The 21466-nt window shown below is 39.4% G+C and overlaps 1 protein-coding gene across 1 annotated transcript; it reads left to right on the plus strand.

Moving 5' to 3' along the window:
• The first annotated feature begins 18 nt into the window (after positions 1 to 18).
• Positions 19 to 16957, plus strand: LOC121340283 (carbonic anhydrase 2). Its single transcript, XM_041412945.1, has 7 exons — positions 19 to 237; positions 731 to 928; positions 10279 to 10397; positions 11824 to 11916; positions 12670 to 12732; positions 13724 to 13879; positions 16100 to 16957. Exons 1-7 carry the CDS (start codon positions 204 to 206, stop codon positions 16217 to 16219), a joined length of 783 nt encoding a protein of 260 aa, XP_041268879.1. The 5' UTR covers positions 19 to 203; the 3' UTR covers positions 16220 to 16957.
• The last annotated feature ends 4509 nt before the right edge of the window (positions 16958 to 21466 follow it).

Raw genomic sequence — 21466 nt, forward strand, 5'->3', positions numbered from 1 at the left:
CAGCTCCGCGGCCGATGGCGGGTTATAAGGGACCGCTCTCTCCGCCCCCAGCGGAGTTTCCCTCCGCCCTCGCCCGCACTCCCCACCCCTCCTCTGGCCGCAGAGAAGGGCATGGAGTTGGCGGGAGCCTATAAAAGCTCCTGAGAGCGCGCTGGGGCCACGGTGCTGTGACAGCCTCCACGGGCAGAGCAGGGCCGCGCATCATGTCCCACCACTGGGGATACGGCAGCCACGACGGTGAGTGCCCGGCGGGGCAGGACACCTGCCGGCAGGTCCCCGGGAGCCGCGCCCGGAACGTGCCCGCTGCTGCTCCGCGGAGCCCTTGCCTGGAGCGGCAGTGAGCTCGGTGGCGCTTTCTTCTCGTAACCTTGAAATGCACCTGCGCCCGGGCAGCCTCTCCGGCGCTCCGCACGCTGTGCCGGAGCATCTCCCGCTTCCCTGCTGACATTCCTTTACTTCGGGAAAGGAACGCGGGCGCTACTCCACAGGACGGGGTGTCCCCGAGGACTCCGGTACAACCCCGCCTCGCCGCCGGGGCTGTGCGGCTGCCTCGGTGCCCAGGTGGGATCTCCGCTCGCCCCTGCTGCCGCTACCGCCAGCCCGCACAGGTGGTACGCAGTTAAAGGCTATGCTGGTGTTCGAACATCCCGATTTCCAGAGGGAGGGTTATCGCTTGTATCCCCCGAACTTTGTGTATTTTCCCACTGAGTTGCTTTCCGCTGTCTTACAGGACCCGCTCACTGGCATGAGCACTTTCCCATCGCCAATGGAGAGCGCCAGTCCCCCATTGACATCTGCCGCAAGTCCGCCAAGTACGACTCCTCTCTGAAGCCTCTTAGCTTCAGTTACGATGCCAGCACGGCCAGAAACATCGTCAACAACGGGCACTCCTTCAACGTGGAGTTTGATGATTCTTCTGATAAGTCAGGTGAGACCTCACCTTCGTGTGCAGGAGGGGAATGGCAGAAATTGCTACTAAAACTTACTAAAATATATACTAAATCCGTAAGGGTTTTTTAAGGATGAAAACATACCAAAATATTCTGGCTTCTGTAAGGTGAGGATTCAGCAAACAGGAAACTGAGATCCCGTTGGAAGAAAACTAAGGCTGTCTAGGTAGCTAAACTTCAGTGAGGTGAATTGGTTTATTTTTGTATAATCAGAAGGAACTGGATAAGGGCTTGGCTGTGGAAAGAAAAAAAATTAATAGTATTTGACAGGAATAATTTTAGGCATAGGTTACCATAAGCTATTGATCAAATGGTTAAAAGAAGAGGCAAAATACATTGTAGGAAAAAGATGGCCTTAAAATAGCAAAGGATTACAGTTAACTTGAAGTGGAAATAGTTTCTTTGGTTATCAAAATATTATTTCATATTTCTGAAGCCAATATGCTCCCAGGTTAGTACAGAAACAGAGGAATTATTAGGAAATACCTCTTTGTTCTTTTGTAAGTCAAAAAAGCATTATCCCTGGTATTTCTTGATGCTGGGCTTTCTGGATGAAGTGTCTGACATGTTCCTAAAAAGTTGCTAGCAGGCAATCAGGTCCACAGTCCTTTGGTGTTAATTGTGCTCTGTGGTGAAATTAAGCATGGAATCCTGCAAAACCTTAGAAATCCTTGCTGAAAGGAATGGCCTTTCTGATGGGCAGGCTGAATCCAAGCTGTCCTTGCAACAAGGGTTCTGTATGTTGTCTTTGATTGTAGTTTTTCATATGGCTGCATTTGCAGAAGTCATCACCCTGCCACAATGAATGTGCCTTTATTTTTTAATTTGGACAACAAAAACAGTCCTGTTGTAAGTCACTGCCTTCTCTATACACTGCCTGATTTAACTTGCTTGAGCAAGTGTCCTATTTTTCCTAAGTGTTTTGTTGGGCATGTCATTTAAGGAATGGTGCTGAAACCAAATGATCTGTGCCTACTAAAAATACAAGGTTTTTGTAACTAATGTAACACAGCGGTATAGCAGACATTCAGCAGCGCTCTAAGAATTTGACTTTGTATTTTAACTGTCATTTTTATGCTGGACAATATTAAGTGGTCACAGCTAATATAAGTGTTTACAGTTGTATAAATACATATAGGTCCACAGGTAATTTACAAAAAGTGTCAATGTTGATATTTGTACATTTTAAAAAGGAGAGGAAAAAGGTATTCTGACCTCTGTTTATTTTTTTGAAATACTGGGAAGCTAAAGGAGCTGCATCGTGTTCAATTTAACCATGTCATGGAGAATAAGGTAAATGATCCAGAGTACTAAAAAAATATTTTCTTACCAGATACATGCAAGTCTACTCTTGCTGCCATCCTGCTCTCACTGAGCCCAAAGGAATCAGGTTCAGGTCTCCACAGTGTAAAAAACTATTGTGTTCACTTGGTGTGTACCTAAGTCTGGAAAGAACTGTGAAAATCAGGTTGTGAGGAAAAAATGGCAGGAACATAAAATAATTTAAAGAAATGCCTGCAGGAAGAATGATCTTTATGAGAAGTCATTGCAGAACCAGAACATCTGTGACAGGGATCCTTTGACAAATATGCAGTGACACAGCTTTCAGAGTGGGAGGATAGGAGATGCAAGTAGAAATATTCTCAGTATCTCTATTAGTGAAGCAAAAATTATTATTCTTTAGGAACAAAAACCACTAAACAGATTTCTGTGAAGCTGGGTAAGGGTGGATCATTCACTACTAGACTTCCTATTGAAATTTACACTGCATGGAATCTACCTGGCAGCACACTTAATGGCTTCATTTGTATGCGGTTAACTAGGTAACCTACTTTCCTTACACAAAATAGAGCTGTCTTTGACTTGTATCTGCTTGATTCTGAATTTGAGACTCAAATGTGCATACCCAGTTCTTGCATAGACGTCACACAACAAACACAGGGAGAAGCTATGTGAGGTTATGTGATGTGCTGGTATGTTTTACAGAAGACAATGGAATAATATCTTGTAAATACTTCCCACAGGCTGTATTGCTTGTCTCTGTGAGCTGTCCCATATGTGGTAATGAATTATCTGTAGTAGTAGGCGCAAAGTGAAGTAATAAGATTATTGTTTGTGAATAGTCTTCAAGATGAGTAACTGCACGCAAAGTAGATCCATTTCATTAAGAACCGTCAGTCTCAGAACTAACGACACTGAAGCAAACTGAACAGCAGTTCTAGGTCTTAGTGTCTGATCACTCCTGCTCTTCTGAGTACACAAAATGCAAGTTAAAATATAATAAATAAAATATAATAATAATATAATAAATAATACAATAAAAATATACAATTGTAATTAAAAAAAAACCCAAGCAGGTAGTAATAGCGTAATAAAAATAGGTATTTTCTATTTTGTATGCTTGGAGCCTTTTGGAATGCTGTCTTGGGTTTGTATGTAGAAACTGAACTCTGAACTTCCCCATTCAGTTGTTACTTAGTCAGTCTTTGCCTTCAGTTCTTGCATTGCTTTCTTAATTTTTATGTCCACTGTCTTTTAATAGTAGTGGAACATAAAGTATTTGTAGGCATTCATCTTTAAAATTTTCTAATTTCAAAAATTTCTTCTTCATTTTGACAGCAAGAAGGCATTATGATAAAAGTGTTGCTAGGAATAAAACTTTAATTCTGGTTCATCCACTCTTGTGATGGAACCAGACCCTACATGTATGAGTGAAGAAGTGATGATGATAATTCTTAAAATAAGATGTGTTACTATAATACAGGAACTTTACAGCAAAGGAGTCTCATTAAAAGTACTTCTTTTATCATATTAAACGTTGCATATTCCAGTCTTCTGTAAGGACTTGTCTATCACTTCCCTCACTTTAAAAGACAGAAGTGTACAGCGACCTCTCAGAGTCATAAAACCACAGGATGTGACTCTGCTCAAAAAACCCTCAAGAGCCTGAAAGATTTTGTAACATGCATAAAGTGTGTTCTCTGTGTGAGTTTTCCCAGAGAGTCTTTGAGAATTTATCTAAGTTCTGAAATTCAAGTGAGACACGTTCACAACAGTAGACTCTGTATTTTCTGATCAAGTGTTTGATGAGCTTGTAAAAGAAGTCAATCAGACATGAATTTATTCTATAACAAGAATGTTAAAATATCATATTTTAGCTGTAGAACCTGACAGAAGTGAATTGCAACTATGGTGTCAAACTCTAGAGACTTGACAAAATGTGCTGGTAATTTATGCTTGTGGCTAAGTCTCTTAATTGTTTCCTTCTCCTTGCTGCTGAGCTAAAGTATTGAAATTCAAGTCATGTCCCAAGTAAATCAGACATTTTTGCAAATAGTAAGTCATAGTAGAAATTAAAAATTATGTGAAGACCTTAAAAATGAAAATACTGTATTCACCTTGATGATAGCTCCCCTTGAGAGTCTTTCAGTAGTTGTAATCCAATATATTACCTGATTCTTCTATAATTGTAAGTATTAATGCATACACTTCAGCTGTCTTGAATTATGACTCACTGTAAATAAACTAATCTATTTTGTCACAGTGGTTATTGAAGAGCCAGTGCATTAGCACTGCTCACTTGGCAGTGGGTTTCTTTGAAAACAGTGCAACTCTTACTCTTCTCCTACACTTTCACCTCAGCTGGTAAATGGAAGAAGAAACATGTAGGTCTGCTGTCTTTAAGGGACAACTCTTAATCAAAGTCACTGCTACTGGTCTATTTTTAGGCTTCCCAGATCTAAAGATACAATATTAACCATGCCAGAATAATATTGCATGTCATCAGTGTAGGGTCATGCATTGAAGGTCCACATTGCTTAAGCAAAGAATGTGTTGATCGTTTGGAATCAGAAATCAGAGAACTGTTTGATTATAGATTTAGGGGACTGTATTCAGACACCTGCTTATGTCACAAGTAATGTTGTGCGTGGCTTGACTAAAAAGTCAGAGGTTTCAAGGGCATGTGATCTTTAAGTCATTTTTCCTGCGAATTGGGATCACCAGAAGCTGCAAAGTCTGTATAAACAAGTAACTTGAATAGTTCCACTATTTCCAGGAACTGGAAAGGAAGATGAGAGGGCATGAGATTAGTCCTGAACGTTTCAGGTCTTCGTGTCTTTACAGAAAAGTGTCCTTCATTTTCACTGGGATGGGGTTGGTTTGTTTTTTTTTTGATTTTGGTGTTTTGTTTTGTTTTTTGTTTCTTTTTTTATGTTAACAGGCAATGCTGAGTAGAAATTTGACTTGGATTGTGAATTTAACAATCATGGAAACTTAACTGCCTTCCCTTTTACTACTCCCTCCTCTAGAGGCGCTTTTAATGCAAAACCAGGAGAAACTAGTCATCTCTTATCAGCTGGGGCCACTTGGAAAAGTTTATTTTTAAGCTGTAATGAAGCTGTGTGCCAGATGTCACGATTACCACTCTTCTCAGCTGATAATTTGTTTATTTACTTACAGGCATGAGGGACTGCTGCATACTTAGAGGCAATGCTCACACCTTGAGTTTGCTAGTCCTTCATTAGATCTGAGTGTAGTATGAACACTGTCCAGTACACAATTTTCAGTTCAGTGAGCAGCCACTGCATTAGTATTTAAGTATTATTATTAGAAATTAAATCAGTTGATTCTTTCAAGATAATTTTTAATACTTCCAGCTTGGTTCTTAAAGTTGTTGTAAGCCTATGTAGTGTGAAATGTGAGGGCTGAAGGCTGGTCAGAGACTCAGTACAGCATCTTATGATTCTTAGAGAATTTCTGTTTGAGACTACATGAGAAATAAGCTCTACTGGTCCCAGGGAGTTGGAGGAATGTTAAGAACCTAAATAACTTTGTATCCTGAAGCAGGTCAGAGTCTTCCTGGCTGCTGCCCAGTCTGGATGAAATAGTTCAACTGAGGTGAATTGGAACCACTGACCTGCTGCAGATACACATGTCTTCAGACTTGCTGTGTTTTGGCAGCTTTTTCATTCTGGTCTATCTGTGTGGAACATCCTTGTAGCCTTATCAGGCTAATTTTCTAGCAAGGTCAGAAGTAGGTTTGTTTTGGTTTTTTTTCCTTATGATATACCTTTTTTTTTTTTTTTCTCATAGTGAAACCCATTACAGATGTTTTCTGCAAATATGAGCCCTACAGTCAGATGCTTCAGTGCTGTCTTGATCTTGTTGCTTGTCATGATACAATGTCCTAGGAGGAATGTCTGAAAGAGATAACATAAAGAAGGAAACATCTCACAAAATGTGATTCTCTGTACTCCACATTTCACAGAAGTGACAGCTCACCCTAACTGAACTCTAGTCTGTCAGATGGGAAGCCCATCCTTGCATAAGAACACAAGGCTAATTCCTGAGCATCCTCATAAGAGCCTTTTTCATGTCATTAATAGTACATGGTGCTCAAGTAGGTTTTTTTTTTTGCCTCAAGTAATGCTTCATCTGCTTTGTCTCTTCGTCCTGTTTTCCATTGTACAGATGTCTGTGTATGCACAAAAGCTCACCAAATATTAGCAGTAATGTATGTACTATGCATATGTTTACATAAATATATGCCTAGAGTATTATTTACACATCACATCTACTGTAGGCTGATACAAAATCATGGTTTTCTTTGTGCTAAAGCAGTGTGTGTGTGAGAGGGCTGTTCTCAAAGGTAGATGCTTGAAATATCCTGCTGCTGAGTTTTTGTTTGGTGGAATCTCAATTAGAATTAATTCTCCAAGTTTGGAGCTTTTGGACATCTACTGTACTCTAGTGGACCCATTATTTCAGCTACTGGAAGGAGCTTTGTAGTCAGTGATTCTCATTTGAAGAACATTTTCTCATTCTGCATTTTCTCAGATTAACAAACTTTACAGTAGTTTTTTTTCTTGTCATGCTAATTTGTGTGACAGGAAGGGATTCAGTCAAACTCTTCTGCTCTGTATAAAGAGAACATTCCATAGGAGTTACCTAAATAACAGGAATTCCCACAGTATTCCTGCAAAAATTTAGATGTGGATGCTGCCGCTTCCTGAAAAAGGGTATGAAGTGGTCCACAGTATTTTTTTACAAGGCTGTTCTGTTTTACACTGTTTACACTATAGCTGTTCACCAACCTGCCTTTAAATAGAACAGTGAAAGTGTGTAACCTCAGTAAACAGCTGTGCCAGATGCAGCAAAACGCCCTTTGATTTCTGTGTGTTTTCAGACTCCCAAGAAAGTGTAATGGAGTCAAATCAACTTCACCTTCTGTATCCCACAGTTGGTGTAAGTCACATAAATATAAGAGTTTGTGTGCTTATTTGACTTCCTGAATTAGTGCTGCTAATGCTTCTGTTCACCTAATTTAGACCATGTTACAAGATCGTTTAACAGTGAAATATAGTTACTGGATGTTGCTAGTATAACTTTTCCAGTAAAGGGTAGAAGATAGAATGGTAATGGAAAAAAATTACCATTTCTTAATCTAAGGAAAGTAGCTCCAAATTTGTCTAATAAGTATCTGATAGTGGAAAAGAAGAAAGGGCACTGTCAAACTGTCACCTCTTGGGCTATAACACATACCAGGTTATGATGTAAACTGTCTTGAGTAAACGGAATCTGTGAGAAAATATTTTTTCAGCTCATCTTGTGCTGTCTTCAGGCAGTGTTGCATCTGAAGCTGTGCTATAAAACAGAAAGGATCACAGCTACATATATATTTTCAGGATTGTTTCCACTGATCCTGATTTCAAAAGTAAGGGAGCTAATGATGAAATGCTCCAATATGGATTAGAACTTCCCCATTCTTTTTAAAAAAGGGATGGAAAGGTTGGACTTTTTTTCAATGTGGCCTCGCGTTGATATTCCTGTCAGATGGAACAAGGACAGGGAAGTTGCTGGTATCAATGTGAACTGCTGGATTCTCTGTGAGCTTTTATATTGCAAAAGCTGGTAGGATTTATTTATGGTTTAGAAAGCTTATTCTGAAGAAAAAAACAGTTCTATCATTCCTACTTTGCCTTTTAAGTTTAGTTTTATTTTCTTGGAAAGACTGGGAAGTCTTAAAAATAAAATAACTGCTTAACATAGGCTAGAACAAGAGGGCCATTCTGTAATTAAGCCTGCTGGATTTGTATTCATTCACACTAATCTAATTATTACTTTCTTTGAATGCTCTGCTGTGAGTCAAAATAAGCTAGTGCTGGATTTGAGAACCACAGAATGAGAAAAGTAAGCAAAAACTGCAAAGAGATTTTTCTGCATCTTTTGGGGTTTTGAGACTATAGCAAACTTTGTGGGGAGAAATAACACTGCAAATGAACTCAAGAACATTGCATGGTTCTGCTTTTCAGCATGCTTTCCATTGATTAATAATGGCAGATTAACCTGTGCTGTGCTAGTGCTTTCTGAGGTCAAGGAGCAGTGGAGCCTCAGTCCATTTGTACCTGCAACAACCAGCAAGACCGTGAGCTAAAGGAACTGAAACATTGCAACTCCACGGCATCATTTTAAAATGAAACACAAGATTGCGTGCATTAAATGGTTTTGCATCTGTAAAGACACAGCAACCAGTTGCTTCATTTCCAAAGGAACTGATGCCCTTCCACAGCTGCTGTTCTGAAAAAAGTACTCAAATTTGTAGTCCTGTGCTTGAAACAGTTATGCTTCTTGGCAACTAGCACATGCAGAAATGTAAAAGTAGAATAAGTTCCTACTTGATTACTTTAAGTAGACATTCTTCTTTGGATCACATAGCTTGGGAATAGGTAGGGCAAGTCCTGGTCTGTTGCCTACAGTATTGGAAATTACATATGTTGCAGTGGAACATCTATTCATGTTTTTCAAATAAAAATACATGTTGGGAGACTTCAAAATATATTTACCAAAGGAGGCAAAATCTAGGCAAATGCTAGATTTGTCCACTGAACCCAAATTTTGCATGCGTAGGGAACACTGGTGGAAATGAATGTATATTTTAGAAATCTTACTTAATTTTCATGTATTGCAAATTTTTTGTGAAATCTTTCTCACCTTATAGTTTATGTCCATGGCTGGTGTTGTCCATGCTTGTATATAATGGAACATTTTCAAACCTGCAGCCACCTTTTCCAATCAGCATTTGATGTATGTTTTCACACATGCACGTATTGTGCTAGTGTCTAGACTAACTGCAGACTGAGAAGAAAGCATCTTTACTCCACAGAATCATTTTCTGGCACATACACAGAGCACACTTACATGTAATATCTTATGTCAGCACTCTTCTGTCACTTTATCGTATATATATATATTTATAGAGAGAAATTGGTCTCTTAAAATATCTAACACTTGAAATTACTTATTGTTTTTAAATTTTTAAATATTAACAACTTAAATCTTTAATTTTGAATTTGGATTTGAGATGCTTGGCGGAAAAAAAAAGGAAAAAAACTCCAACCAAACCACAAACTGGTGTGAAACCTTTCTCTGACAACTTAGAAAAATAGCTCTATTTAATGGAACTATTTGTTATTATTCTGTGCTTTATGCTGCACTGGAGGAGACATTGTCTGTGCCCTCAGCGTTTTGCAATGGTAGGGCTTGATCCTGCATATCATAATGGCGATTGGTCACAGTTGGAGTAGAAGGGTAAAACTAACAAGCAGAATAAGGGAGCTTGCCCTTGTGTGGCTGGGAACTTCACTCAGAGCAGTCCAATAGCACGAGTAATGCCAGATAATGGAGAGCATAAATAAACAACTCATTTCTAAAAAGTCCGTCTATGTAGGCATTGCCATTTTTACAACAATGGGAAGGACAAGAGATTTGAATTCACATCTCTGCGCTGTCTTGTCCTGTGCCTAGCACTTTACCTTGCTGCAAGGAGGCTAACCCATGGCTAACAGGTGTTCAGGTTTAAATTGGAACCAAAAACATTTTACTCAATCCAATCTGCCCCAGGATTTGCAGGATTAAGGCCTAAATGGATGAAGTGTCTAAAATGAAAGGATAGACTACATTAGTACATCGAAGATAATTTGGTCTTCAGTGTACTTCCTTAGAATGATTCTATGTGGGCCTCTTACAAAGGGTTTTTAAAATCTATTTGGTGACAGAAAAGTTACATCTTCCCTCATCACTTGTAATACTAGCATGCCTGTTAAATTGCTGATGAGATGCTCACTGTAAAGTCACTTACATTTTTATGCATTTTTTATCAGTATTGGTGTATTGCAGTAATGTACCATTGAGGATGATCTGGAGTAGCATGACAGCATGCAATGAACTGTAAATCACATAAAATACTTGAGATAGCTGTTTCAGTTTGAAGGGAGACTTGATAACAAAAATTATGAGATTTGCTAATTAAGGCTCTTTTATTTTGCAGTGGTGCAAGGAGGAGCACTGGATGGAGTCTACAGGCTGGTGCAGTTTCACATTCACTGGGGATCCTGTGATGGCCAGGGATCTGAGCACACTGTGGATGGTGTGAAATATGATGCAGAGGTAGGACATGCTTTACCTTTTCCAGTCGTCTTTGCATAATGAGGGTTTTTTTTTTTTTAAAGTATTCCACCACAGTAGCGCTTTCACTACAGATCTTCATAGGAGAGGGTTACCATAGACAATTTTGGTATGATGGTATGCCTTAGAATATAGTCCTTGCAAGAGCAGGACATTAGATTTGTAATTTTTCTCAGCTACTCCATGTCAATGAGAAACAGAAAATCCCACATTAATAATACCTGTTTTTTCCCCTGCTTTCTCAGTGACTCTTGGAAATTATGAAAAAAGAGAATTGCAGCACATCTGTACATATACATCCCCTTCTCCTAGCTTCAGTTTTTAACATCAGAGATATTTATAAAAGCAGTAGAATAATTTTGGGGCAGATATTTTCATATTTTGGTAGCAAAGAATCAAGGGGTTATGAAGAGGGCAGACAGTGAAGTGCAATCTTACTGTCTGGCACTCTTTGTGATACCCTTGAGACTCTGGATGTCCCTCAGACCACTTAAGACTCCATATTGCAGTCTGATATAGAAACTGAGTGGCTTTATGCCTTGCATCCCACCTTTCCTCATCCCTTGTTTAGAAATCTACCTTTGGTTTCTGTGACTGACTTCTAAAATATATTCATAAATACACATTTGTGGAACATACCTGTGATTTGCATTGACAGATGAAAGAAATTGCCCCACAAATTCATTGGCTCTGCTGCTTGTTCATGAGGGAAGTAGCTTTTATCTTACCTGAGAAACTTTCAATTACCTTCTGTCTTTCACAGTACCATAATTACTTGTTCAACTTGATTTGCAGATGTGGGAAAACAGCCTGATGAACTTAAATTAGAAATAACTTGGAAATTAAAAAGAAAGTAACATCCTGGCTAACATGACCTGGAGATTAATTTCATATTCTTTTCCATGTCTTTCCAGTAAAGGGCAGGACTCTTTTGTTTTTTTTTTAAAAAAAACCCTTCCAAATTATGAGTCAAATCTGTAGTTAATGTGTCTTCTCTGCTTCTTCTGACACTAGCAATATATGTCAGTATGGTAAGAGCTCCAGGATATATAGCATTAAAATACTACATCGAAATTCTGTGGGCTGTATGTGGGAAACACTTAGGCTGAAGAAAACAGGAGTTTCACCACATGAAAAGCAGAATGATACAGCCACAGCTTGCCTTTAAAACTCACCAGGGACTAGGAGTGAGGAGCAAAATGAGACATATTACAGAAATCTCTTTGAATAAATGAAACTTTAAAGTAGATAAATAATTCAAAAATTCTTAACTGTACACAAAAGTTTTCAAACCTCAGCAGTAAAACACCATCTTGCTCTTAATAAATTACTTCCCTGCCTCTTCATTTGTGAAGTATTCTGGATGGAATATAATCTTCACAGTGCTTCTTTGTTTTCTTGCTCCTAGCTCCATATTGTTCACTGGAATGTAAAATATGGTAAATTTGCTGAAGCTGTGAAGCATCCTGATGGTTTAGCTGTGGTGGGCATCTTCATGAAGGTTTGTTAAGCTTTTTTATTATTTGTCCAGCAAATTCACTGTGTTGTGGGGAGAGCCTAAGAGCAGTAAATAGAGAATAAGGCAGCATTGTGGTGTACCACCCAAATCCATAGCAAACCAGGTGGTGCTCCAAATTCTTACCTTCCTTTATCTATAAAAATTGTACTGGCCATGGAGTATGACTACCATCTATCACTGTGGCAGCCCCTGTAGCAGCATTCTTGCCTTCATCAAGACAGTGATGCTACCTTAAATCTTAGCAGTGAAAGGTGATGTGTATAACTGAACAAGTTGTGTGAATCTGCAGTGTGACCAGCCTAAATAAACCTATTTTCCTTTTCTTGTCATTGTTAAATGCCAGAGTGTTTTGTGTTAGTTGAATTCCCTTGACAGCTAGCTGGAGGAGGTGTCTGCTCCAGCAGTATGTAGTATTCCATCCTGGCCTCACTGAGGGTGACTATTTTATTAGGAGGGTGACTTCCATAAAAGAAGAACAACTTAGGTCCAAAAATAAATCCACACACTGTAAATGAAAATAGCTTCATTGTGTGCAATGTCCTTGGCTGACCCGTTTGTGCTCACTGTCAACTGGCATGATTTTACAGAGCCTGTTTAAGTCACTTATGCTGTAATACTCCTATTCTGTAATGAAATGAGGCTGGAAAAAAAAGTTTCCTTGAGAACTGTAACAGAAAACTAAAGGTGTCATGAGAATGCGTGGTGATTTTTACTTTCATGTGGTTTGTGTTGCAGGTGGGAAATGCCAAGCCTGAGATGCAGAAGGTTGTGGATGCTCTGAGCTCCATTCAAACCAAGGTAATACTTGCTGTCTGTGTTGATGGACACCCATCACAACTGTGCTATGTTATCTTCTTTGGAAAGTAGATTTTTACTTCTTCCCTGCCTTCTGCATATATGAAAGTAAAACAAACTTGCTCCTATAATTCTAAAAGCAAAACAGATAGGAATGAAGTTGAGGTAGAGAGCATGGAGTACTAGAAACAGTGATTATTTCCTATCTATGTTTCTCTGTCTTTTAATTGTATTTAAACCTATAGGATAGGATTCATCTTCCTAATCTAAACTACATTCCTAGATGTCCTTTCTAGTCTGTGGTAACAGATGGAAAAGGCATTTCCCCTCATCTGTGCACCTGTGGGTTAAATTTCCTTTTTCCAAGAGGGCATGCTTCTTGTGGCTATTTCTAGAGAGAGTTCAGATAAAGAGTTTGATCAGGATATATCATTTAGGGGAAAAAAAATCTTCCTGTATCTTAAATATTGTGTGCAGTGTGTGTGTGATTTTAGTGTGCTGAGTAATGAGAAACTGAAAGTACTTAGTAATTAGGTACCTTCATAGTGGGTAAAGGCCAATGAGAAAATGTGGACAGGAAAGGTAAAAAATGAGACTATGCTGTCATCTTTCTCATCAGGCTGCATTTGTGGTAAAGGTATAATGCTGCTTACTGCAATGGACTCTCCAACAGGTCTCACAGGTTCTGCGTTTCCAATGCAATCAGTGTACGTGACATCTGAAATCTCATTGTTTTTCAGACAAGGTTAAATCTTATCTCTAAGATCAAGGAGCATAAATGCAGCAGTATCTTGAAAATCTTGTAAGAAATATATTGCTTGTTGCTGAGAGTATTTAATCCCAAAGGTACTATAGTTGGCATGCAACACTTGATGCCAAATTCCATTTCTGCCTTCCTACAAACATGGAGCTTTCCTAGGAGACTTCGCTACTGCAATCCTAGTGTGTGTGTGTTCATTCCCTGACATCAGCCCATCTGCTTACTTTACTGTAGGGAAAGCAAGCTTCCTTTACAAATTTTGACCCCACTGGACTCCTTCCTGCATGCAGAGACTACTGGACATACCCTGGCTCACTGACAACTCCACCACTGCTTGAATGTGTGATCTGGCACGTTCTGAAGGAGCCCATCACTGTGAGCCCTGAGCAGGTAGGCTTCCAATGGATAGTGCCAGTAGATGTGTACTGAAGTTGCTCTGATGGCTTCAGTTCAGCCCACCAGGTGATCTATGAAGTGGCAGTGTTAGTGCAGAGCTAGCATCACATGTCAAAAATACCTATCTGAAGTGGTAATCCTCTTCTGACAAGACTCTGCTTCTGCCTGTGGATATAGCTTGCTGTAGAATGTAAGGCTGTCTTCTATTTGTGCACTCCAGGGAAGATGGGGGGGAAGTTTAAAAAATTATCAGATATTTTCCGGATACGTGGTTAGAGCTGTCATGTGGTAAAAATCTAGAAAATTGAGGCATGCATGAAAGGACCATTTGCACATGCAGAGTTAGTCCAGCATGTATTGTGAGCATCAGCAGGTTTGCTGTACGTGCAATTACCTCTCCAGGTGTGCTTGCCCTGAAAAGGCCAGGTTTACAAAGCACCTGGGAAGCTGCATCCGCAGTCTCACACTGTAGAGCTGTAGTTAGTCTTTTGATTTTCCAGCATTTCCAGGACACTGAGCTCTTTTTGCAAGTTCTATTTGTCACAGAACAGACTGGGAAATCCTACGCAGTTTTGTGATGATTCTAACAAAACTCCCATTGTTTCGAAGAGGCAAATTTTGCAGATTCCAGAAGACTGCTGCCTAAGAAAATACTCTGTTGACCAGCCTGAGAAGGATAGTCTTCCTAGTAGGAAGAAGCTTATGCAGATTAAATCACTCTTGGCCCCAGCTTTCTGTGCCATCCATTAATGAAATTACGTACAGGCAAGATTCCATTTTTGGGTTCAGATTTGTGTGCTTGAGGGATATAAATAGAATCTAGAGCCTATAAATACAAACCAGGCCTGAAGGGCTTTAGTTTAACCTTCAAATTCCTAAGTATCTTCTATTGATGGTAGACATGCTAACAAGCTGCACCTAATTCTAGGGGGTTTTGGTTATGAAGGAAAATGCAGCTGAGGTGTTTTAGAAGTTAACATAATAAAAGATAGAATATGTGATAAGCAAGAACTATTGGAAGTAATAACTATAGCAGTGATCGATTGTCATTAGTAAACTGCAAGGGAGCATTAAAGTTGACACTACTCCAAACTATTCCTATTACTGTTGATAATCCAAAGTTTGCAAATATGGTTTTATTATGGTTTTTTGCAAATATGGTTTTATTATAAGGCAGGAGCACACCCACCAAAATAGTGGGTTTTTTCTATTATACCTACTCCAACCACCTATGAGTGGTAAAAGTTACCACTTATTTCTCCCTTACGCATCCCTCCATGTTATCATCAATATTTCCACACTGTGTGGCAGTTTGCTTTTTCATTCCCATACTGACCAAAACAAGAAACCATATATAAGAGTATTGATTCAAGGTTTAAGGTGGATAGGTTTTCAGAAGCTGAAAAGAAGCTGAATATAACAGCAGGGTGTATAGCAAGCCTGCTATCACTTACTGTGACACAGCAGTTCCTGGCAGAGGTTGAGCTCTGAACTTTCCTCTGGTTGGTCCTGAAGGTGAAGTCCAGCGGACACAGGTCACTGCTGAGGCCATTTTTCCTTGAATGTGGAAAAACCTGGTCTAGAACCTGGGGTGGATTATTATTTTGGCCCAATCTTTCTGTGAGTTTTGGAGATTCCTATTTAGACATGAAAGTGCTTTTTTTACATCAGGTTGTGCAAACACCAATTGTACTTTAGGAACAAGTACCATAACTATACAGTATGCTCCTATAGATGTGAAGCAGTTTTTGCCTCTCACAGCATTTGAAAATCGGGATAACTTGAATTCATTCAACAGCTTTATTTTGACCCAAGGGTAAAGCCATTTTTAATTGTGATTATTTCAAGTGGACGTAAAAAAAACTGAAAAAACTGTATAACTTCCAGAGGATTCTGAAAGGATTTCAGTTCATATCTGGATCAAGGACAAACAGCTCTTTGCTTGTGGAGTTCAGAAAATGTGTGTCTATGTCCTTGTTTTTTGTGGTTTCACAGTTGCTCTTGCCAGGATATTTTGTGGACAGGAGAGGCTATGTCGAGGCTGGAAATGGTGTGAATGAAATGCAGATGTGTGGGTTCTGATGCCATCTCTAGACTACTAGTACTGGCAAAACTTCAGGTTGGAGCTCTGGTTCAGGCCCAAGACATGTAGTTTCAATAAGTCCTGCTGAAATGAGAGAATGCATTTGAGGATATCTCTGCCTTTTCCCACAGATGTGCAAACTCCGTGGCCTTTGCTTCAATGCTGAGAATGAGCCCGTGTGCCATATGGTGGACAACTGGCGCCCGTGTCAGCCCTTGAAGAGCAGAGAAGTCAGAGCCTCCTTTCAGTAACCTCAGTGCTGCAAGTGTTAGGAATTGCTGTGTTTGTGAGGAGCCCCTTTTGCTAAGCCCAAATCTCAAACTTTGCCATGTGTGCCCAGGCAACATCTTGTCTCCCAGATCCATTCCTTCTTTTGCTCTGCATCTGAAATGCCAGCTGTTGAAATGTGAAAGGCTCTTGGCCGAATGGGGAAGGGTTCTTAAGGTGTGGGGTTGGGGGAGGCAGGGGGTGGGTGGCTGTGTGCATTTTGGTGACTATTACTGCGACTGACGCTTTGGTATGACAGTAAGTTGGCCACTTGGGAGAGGATATGGTGGTAGCAAAATAAGCCATTTTAAGAAACCTCATCTACTGGTGTGATAGTACACGTAACTAACGATAACTTGAAGCTTTGTAAGAAGCACAGGAATACAGAATCTAGCTATAATTTAGAGAAAAAAGGTATTTTGAGAAAGTTAAGCAAAATGAATATTTAGAATTAGACTTCTTAGATTTTAAGAAACTGACATGTAAATATTTTTGAGACTATTTTGCATTTTTACCCATATTGTCAACTGCCTTAGTTATGTCTTAATGGTAGTGTTGGGTTTTTTAATTCAAAATGTTCTAAATTAAATGTTATCTTTAAAATTTGTTATTACCATAGAAATAATTCAAACTATCTTTTCATTGAAATAATATATGTTCTAATTTAAAAAGGAAAATAATATTGTATTTTAGATAACTTCTCTAATAAATCTATACTTCTATTTTTGCTTCCCTGCTGTTGTTTTAATTCTGGTAAGGAGTCACTAATCTGTTTACATGGTTGCATAGTAAACAGTTACTAAACATATACCTTGGGAATTGGCTTCAGTGACACTGAACGTGTATGCAAGACTATATGGATATGTTAAGAAATTTTCTCTAAGTAGGTATCTTCTCTCTGATAGCAGAAGGAAGTGTTAATTTTGAGCAATCACTACAAATTATCATCAAAATTGAATGTATAATGAAAGATACCCTCACAAAAGTTTTGAACAAAATTCTACTGAAGAATGGGCTCATTAGACTTTGGTGCTAGTTTTTAAATTAATTTATAATGAGTTTGCTACCCCATCAGGAATCACTTTGTAATTTATAAGGTATCAGTTGGGCAGGCTGTGTTCTGAAGCACCTGGATCTTGAAATGTGTGTGATGGAAATTAAGATATCTTGAAATGCATACAAAGAGCTTCAGAAAGAAGTGTCAAATCACAACCTTTGAAAAGCTTCCACATGTAAAATGCCCACCATCTTACCCTCATAAAAAAAAAAAACAACCCCACAAACCCAAAACCAAAATATGGATTTTAAAACTCTAAACCTATACCTTGATAACTATGTAACCTGAATGCAAGGCAGTAAGACTGCTTAAGGAGTGGTAATCTCATTGGTACATGAACAGCTGAAAAATTATCCAGGCTGATACATGACAGAGAATGTGAACTAATGGCTGGGGTAAAAACCTGGAAATGCCCTTGAAGTTCTAGCCACTGCTGCAATAGAGTGTCATATCTTATATTCTATCACACTTCAAGGTTGCTCCATAAATAATAGCTAACAGCTAGGGCAATCAACATCAGCCATATATTTATCTTGTTTGTGCGAGTCTGTTTCCCTGGAATGTTGCCAGTGCCATATGTTTGCCTTTGCTGAGGATAAAGTACTTCTGTATTCAGCCACACAGTGCAAGCTGGTGTTCCTAGATCACCTATTTGGGCACAGGAAGAGCCTGTATTACGTCTTACCTGTGTGGTCTACCAAGCAGCACTGTTTCTTTTCTTTTTCTGGAAGTAAGCCAAATTACAGAACCCAACCTCAAAATCCTTGCCAAAAAAAACCCCTTTCCAGCCCTCTCCAGAACAAAATAATACATGAACTTACCACAAATTCACTTTTTGCAGTTTGATTCTAGTGCAATGGATAGAGAACCTTTTCCAAGGGAGACATGTATTAAGTCCAACTCTGAAATAAAGAAAACAATTTCCTTGGCATTCATGATTTGTTTCCTGAATTGTGAGTTCAGTTAAAATAATCGTCAACAGCAGCATCCAGCTCTTCTTTCTTATTTACTAATTGCTTATATAAAGAGTTTGTAATTAGGTCTTGCAGAGTAACACCCATTCCAACATCTCCTGTTTTAACTGGAAAACTGTTGCTGAATTCATAATGTAAACTAAGAGACCACTTTGGTCATTGAACCAAAGATGTTCCAGTACACACAATTGTGTTACTGTCAGGTAGGCAGCTCTGATTAAAGGGAAATTCACAAAGAAGGAAAAAAAAAAAAAGGGCTAGTGCATTAATTTGAAATCATCATAGGATACTCAACCAGCCTGGATGTGAGAAAGAGGGAAGCACATTCACTTGCAAACTGTTCATTTTGCACAGTTTGTGATCTTGTCTGGCACTTGTCTGCCAACTCCATGTGTTAGAACATTTTATGATTTTTCCACTGCTATTTCTAAGGCTTGCATGTGTCCTAGATTGACATGGGCGGGTAGAACTGTGATTAGAGATGTTCCCTGGAAGATAAGATTAATGATGCCCTGCATACAGTCAGCAATATTTATAGAAGTCCAGATAGTTTATAGAAGAGTATCACTCACTAAATGACAGCTTTAGGATTTTCTGACTCTCCAAAGGAAAGCCGTGCGAGCAACAGCTGTGTCAAATCTAGTACCACAGAAATAAGGAGTGATGAAAGTACAAGCAGTAGCTTTATTGAAAAACTCCCATGGACCCTCTAACATCCACCACTTCCTCTTCCAAACCACAGCACTCCATATATTCATGTAGCACTTGGTGACAGTTGCTTACACTGAGTGTTTGGTATATTTTAAGTCTATTTGGGAACTGGACATGTCACTTCTGTGCACTTCCTCTTTCTGTATGATGGTAAACAGCTGTGCTGCCTTGATGCCATCAACGGTTCACTCAGACCATGAGGCTCCCCATGAGCCACCAACATCCTAAAGGCAGATGCACAAAACTTTTCAGGGATCCCTAACTAATTTTAGACCACATTTCACTCTTGTTTTTTATCTAAGCCGCAAACCAAAGCCATTTGGTTTGGGTACATCCCCAGCCCATTGTGGGTTACAGTGCAGTGATTCTGACATTCACCCTAACAAGGAGCTCTCCAGAATGCTCACTTTCTTCAGAGCTCAAAGCAACAGAGCTCTGTTGCCTGAGCTGATGGACTCAGATGCTCAGCAGGCTTGGTGCTATCATAGCTGTGCTGCTCCTAATCCCTGATTAGTCAGTTTTGTCCAGTGAGGACATCAGTGCACTCCAGTGTATTAAACAGTAAAAAGATACCCTCAGGTCATTTGGAAAAAGGCAATACATAAGCCTTGTCCTTGCAATCTTGCATGTTGTGAGGTATTCTATGTATGTATAGAGGCAATCACTGCTCTTTTTTGCTCAGTGTGAACTCACTCTGAAAGAGCGAAGAAATGCATTGATACCATGTGCAATAAACAAGTAACAGGTGCATATTAACTACATTGTTTTCCCAAGGAATAGGGTTTAATGAGGCTTGTAATAATAATCAGTGGTCAAAGACCTGGAAAATTCACTGAAAAATATTGATCTCCTTCTGTCTTGGGAAGCCCAAAGTGTGAGGACCCTGACTCCAGTGAACCTGCAGGGTTCATCCAGTAAAAACTGGAGCCCTTAACCATTGAAGAACCCTCTTTGCTCATCTTGTGCCACCCTACCTTAAAGAGGAAAAAGCGAGCTGGTATAACGACTCATGGGATATTCTCTCCCTTTCTGTTCCACAGCTGGGCCTTCAGGAGTCCAGTGCACCTAAGCAGGGAAATGGAGAACCTTTTCCAAAGCAAAGGAGGAAGGATATCCAATGATCCTGGGTTTGCCAAACTGTGTAGCAGCAAAATACTTTGTTGGAATTACTCGAAGGTCAGGGAAGAGCTTCTTCCTTCCTTTGCTTAAATCCCTCTTCAATCAGCTGACTTGAGCTTCATTGAAGAAAAGAAACGATCATATTTAATAGCCTGACAAGTCAGGTGGTGCAGGACACTGTAATTTGGATGGTGCATCTCTTCACCACTTTATTAGCAGTATAAAAAGATGTATCAGGAGTTACTATAAATAGTCTAATTGTTTTATTCTCAAATGACAGTCTTACACAATATCAAAATGAATATTTAAATGTTTCTAGATACTTGCACTGAGCATGTGTTTTGGTTGTTTTAGTGGTTAATAATCATGCTTCAAGAAGGAAGATAGAAGTAAAAAAGAAAACAAAAGCAGCATTTGGGTGGAACAACAGAGAAAAACAAGGCTTGAAAATATACCATCCTCACTCTAAATCTGTTCCTGGGAGACATTTAAAAGGACAGCATTTTGCAGATCAGCTTAAAAGAGGGTGGTAAACATAATTTCCTCCTACTCTGTAGAAGTGCAGGCCCTCTTAAATACTTTCTGACTAGTAATAAAGTCATACCCAGACTGCATTTTGAAATAAAAGTATTTTAAATTATTTTTAGAGACATAAACAAGTGTTCAATTAATGATAATGCCTACACATACAAAATGCACTAGTCCCAGAATGAGTAAAATTCCCCTGCTGTAAGTTCTTAAATGTCACCTTCTGCTCTGCATTTCCTAAGGTTCTCTCTCCCTGGAGATGGACTCGTCACATCATCAAGTGTATGGGGGAAGAAACACCAGAAGTTAAGGCCTGATCATGAAAACTCTGATGTGACTAATCACCTACATGAGTAATCCTATCCATTAATCAAAGTTTAATTGGTTTCCCACACATATTGCACAGGAAGGGCCATTCTCCCTCCATGAGTAGTGCAGGTAGGAGGCTGCATACTTGAAAGGTCAGGCGTCCTGTTCCTTTCAGTTTCAGTTTAGGGATGTATCCTGAGGAATAGTGGAAAGGGGATAGGATGGAGGAATGGGTGTGAGCTAGGCTGTTGGGACTGTTCATGTGAAGAAATCTGAGCATGCTCATAAGTGACTGGCAGGGTCCAGCTCCTAATTTCTGTTGAGTAAAATTCTATTCCCATCTAGTTATCTAATCCTTGTGTAGTCTCCAGGTAAATGGAAGAGTCAGATCATTCCCATATGAAAATTTCCCAGAGGATATTTCAGCTGAGCAGCTATCTAGGTTAAGGAGAGGGGACTGTGAAAGTGAAAGTATCTTTTCAGAAAGAAAAATAGCAAACAGGAAAAAAAAATCTAAACTTGTGGAGCATTGA

Source organism: Onychostruthus taczanowskii, unplaced genomic scaffold (genome assembly GCF_017590055.1).
Source record: "Onychostruthus taczanowskii isolate IOZ18803 unplaced genomic scaffold, ASM1759005v1 scaffold4, whole genome shotgun sequence".
Taxonomy (NCBI): domain Eukaryota; kingdom Metazoa; phylum Chordata; class Aves; order Passeriformes; family Passeridae; genus Onychostruthus; species Onychostruthus taczanowskii.

Bases quoted from the DNA above. Each gene is read 5' to 3' on its own strand.
- LOC121340283 (XM_041412945.1), top strand. From the start codon at position 204: ATGTCCCACCACTGGGGATACGGCAGCCACGACG. The intron at 238-730 runs GTGAGTGCCCGG...GCTGTCTTACAG, and splicing joins GGGATACGGCAGCCACGACG to GACCCGCTCACTGGCATGAG. The intron at 13,880-16,099 runs GTAGGCTTCCAA...CTTTTCCCACAG, and splicing joins TCACTGTGAGCCCTGAGCAG to ATGTGCAAACTCCGTGGCCT.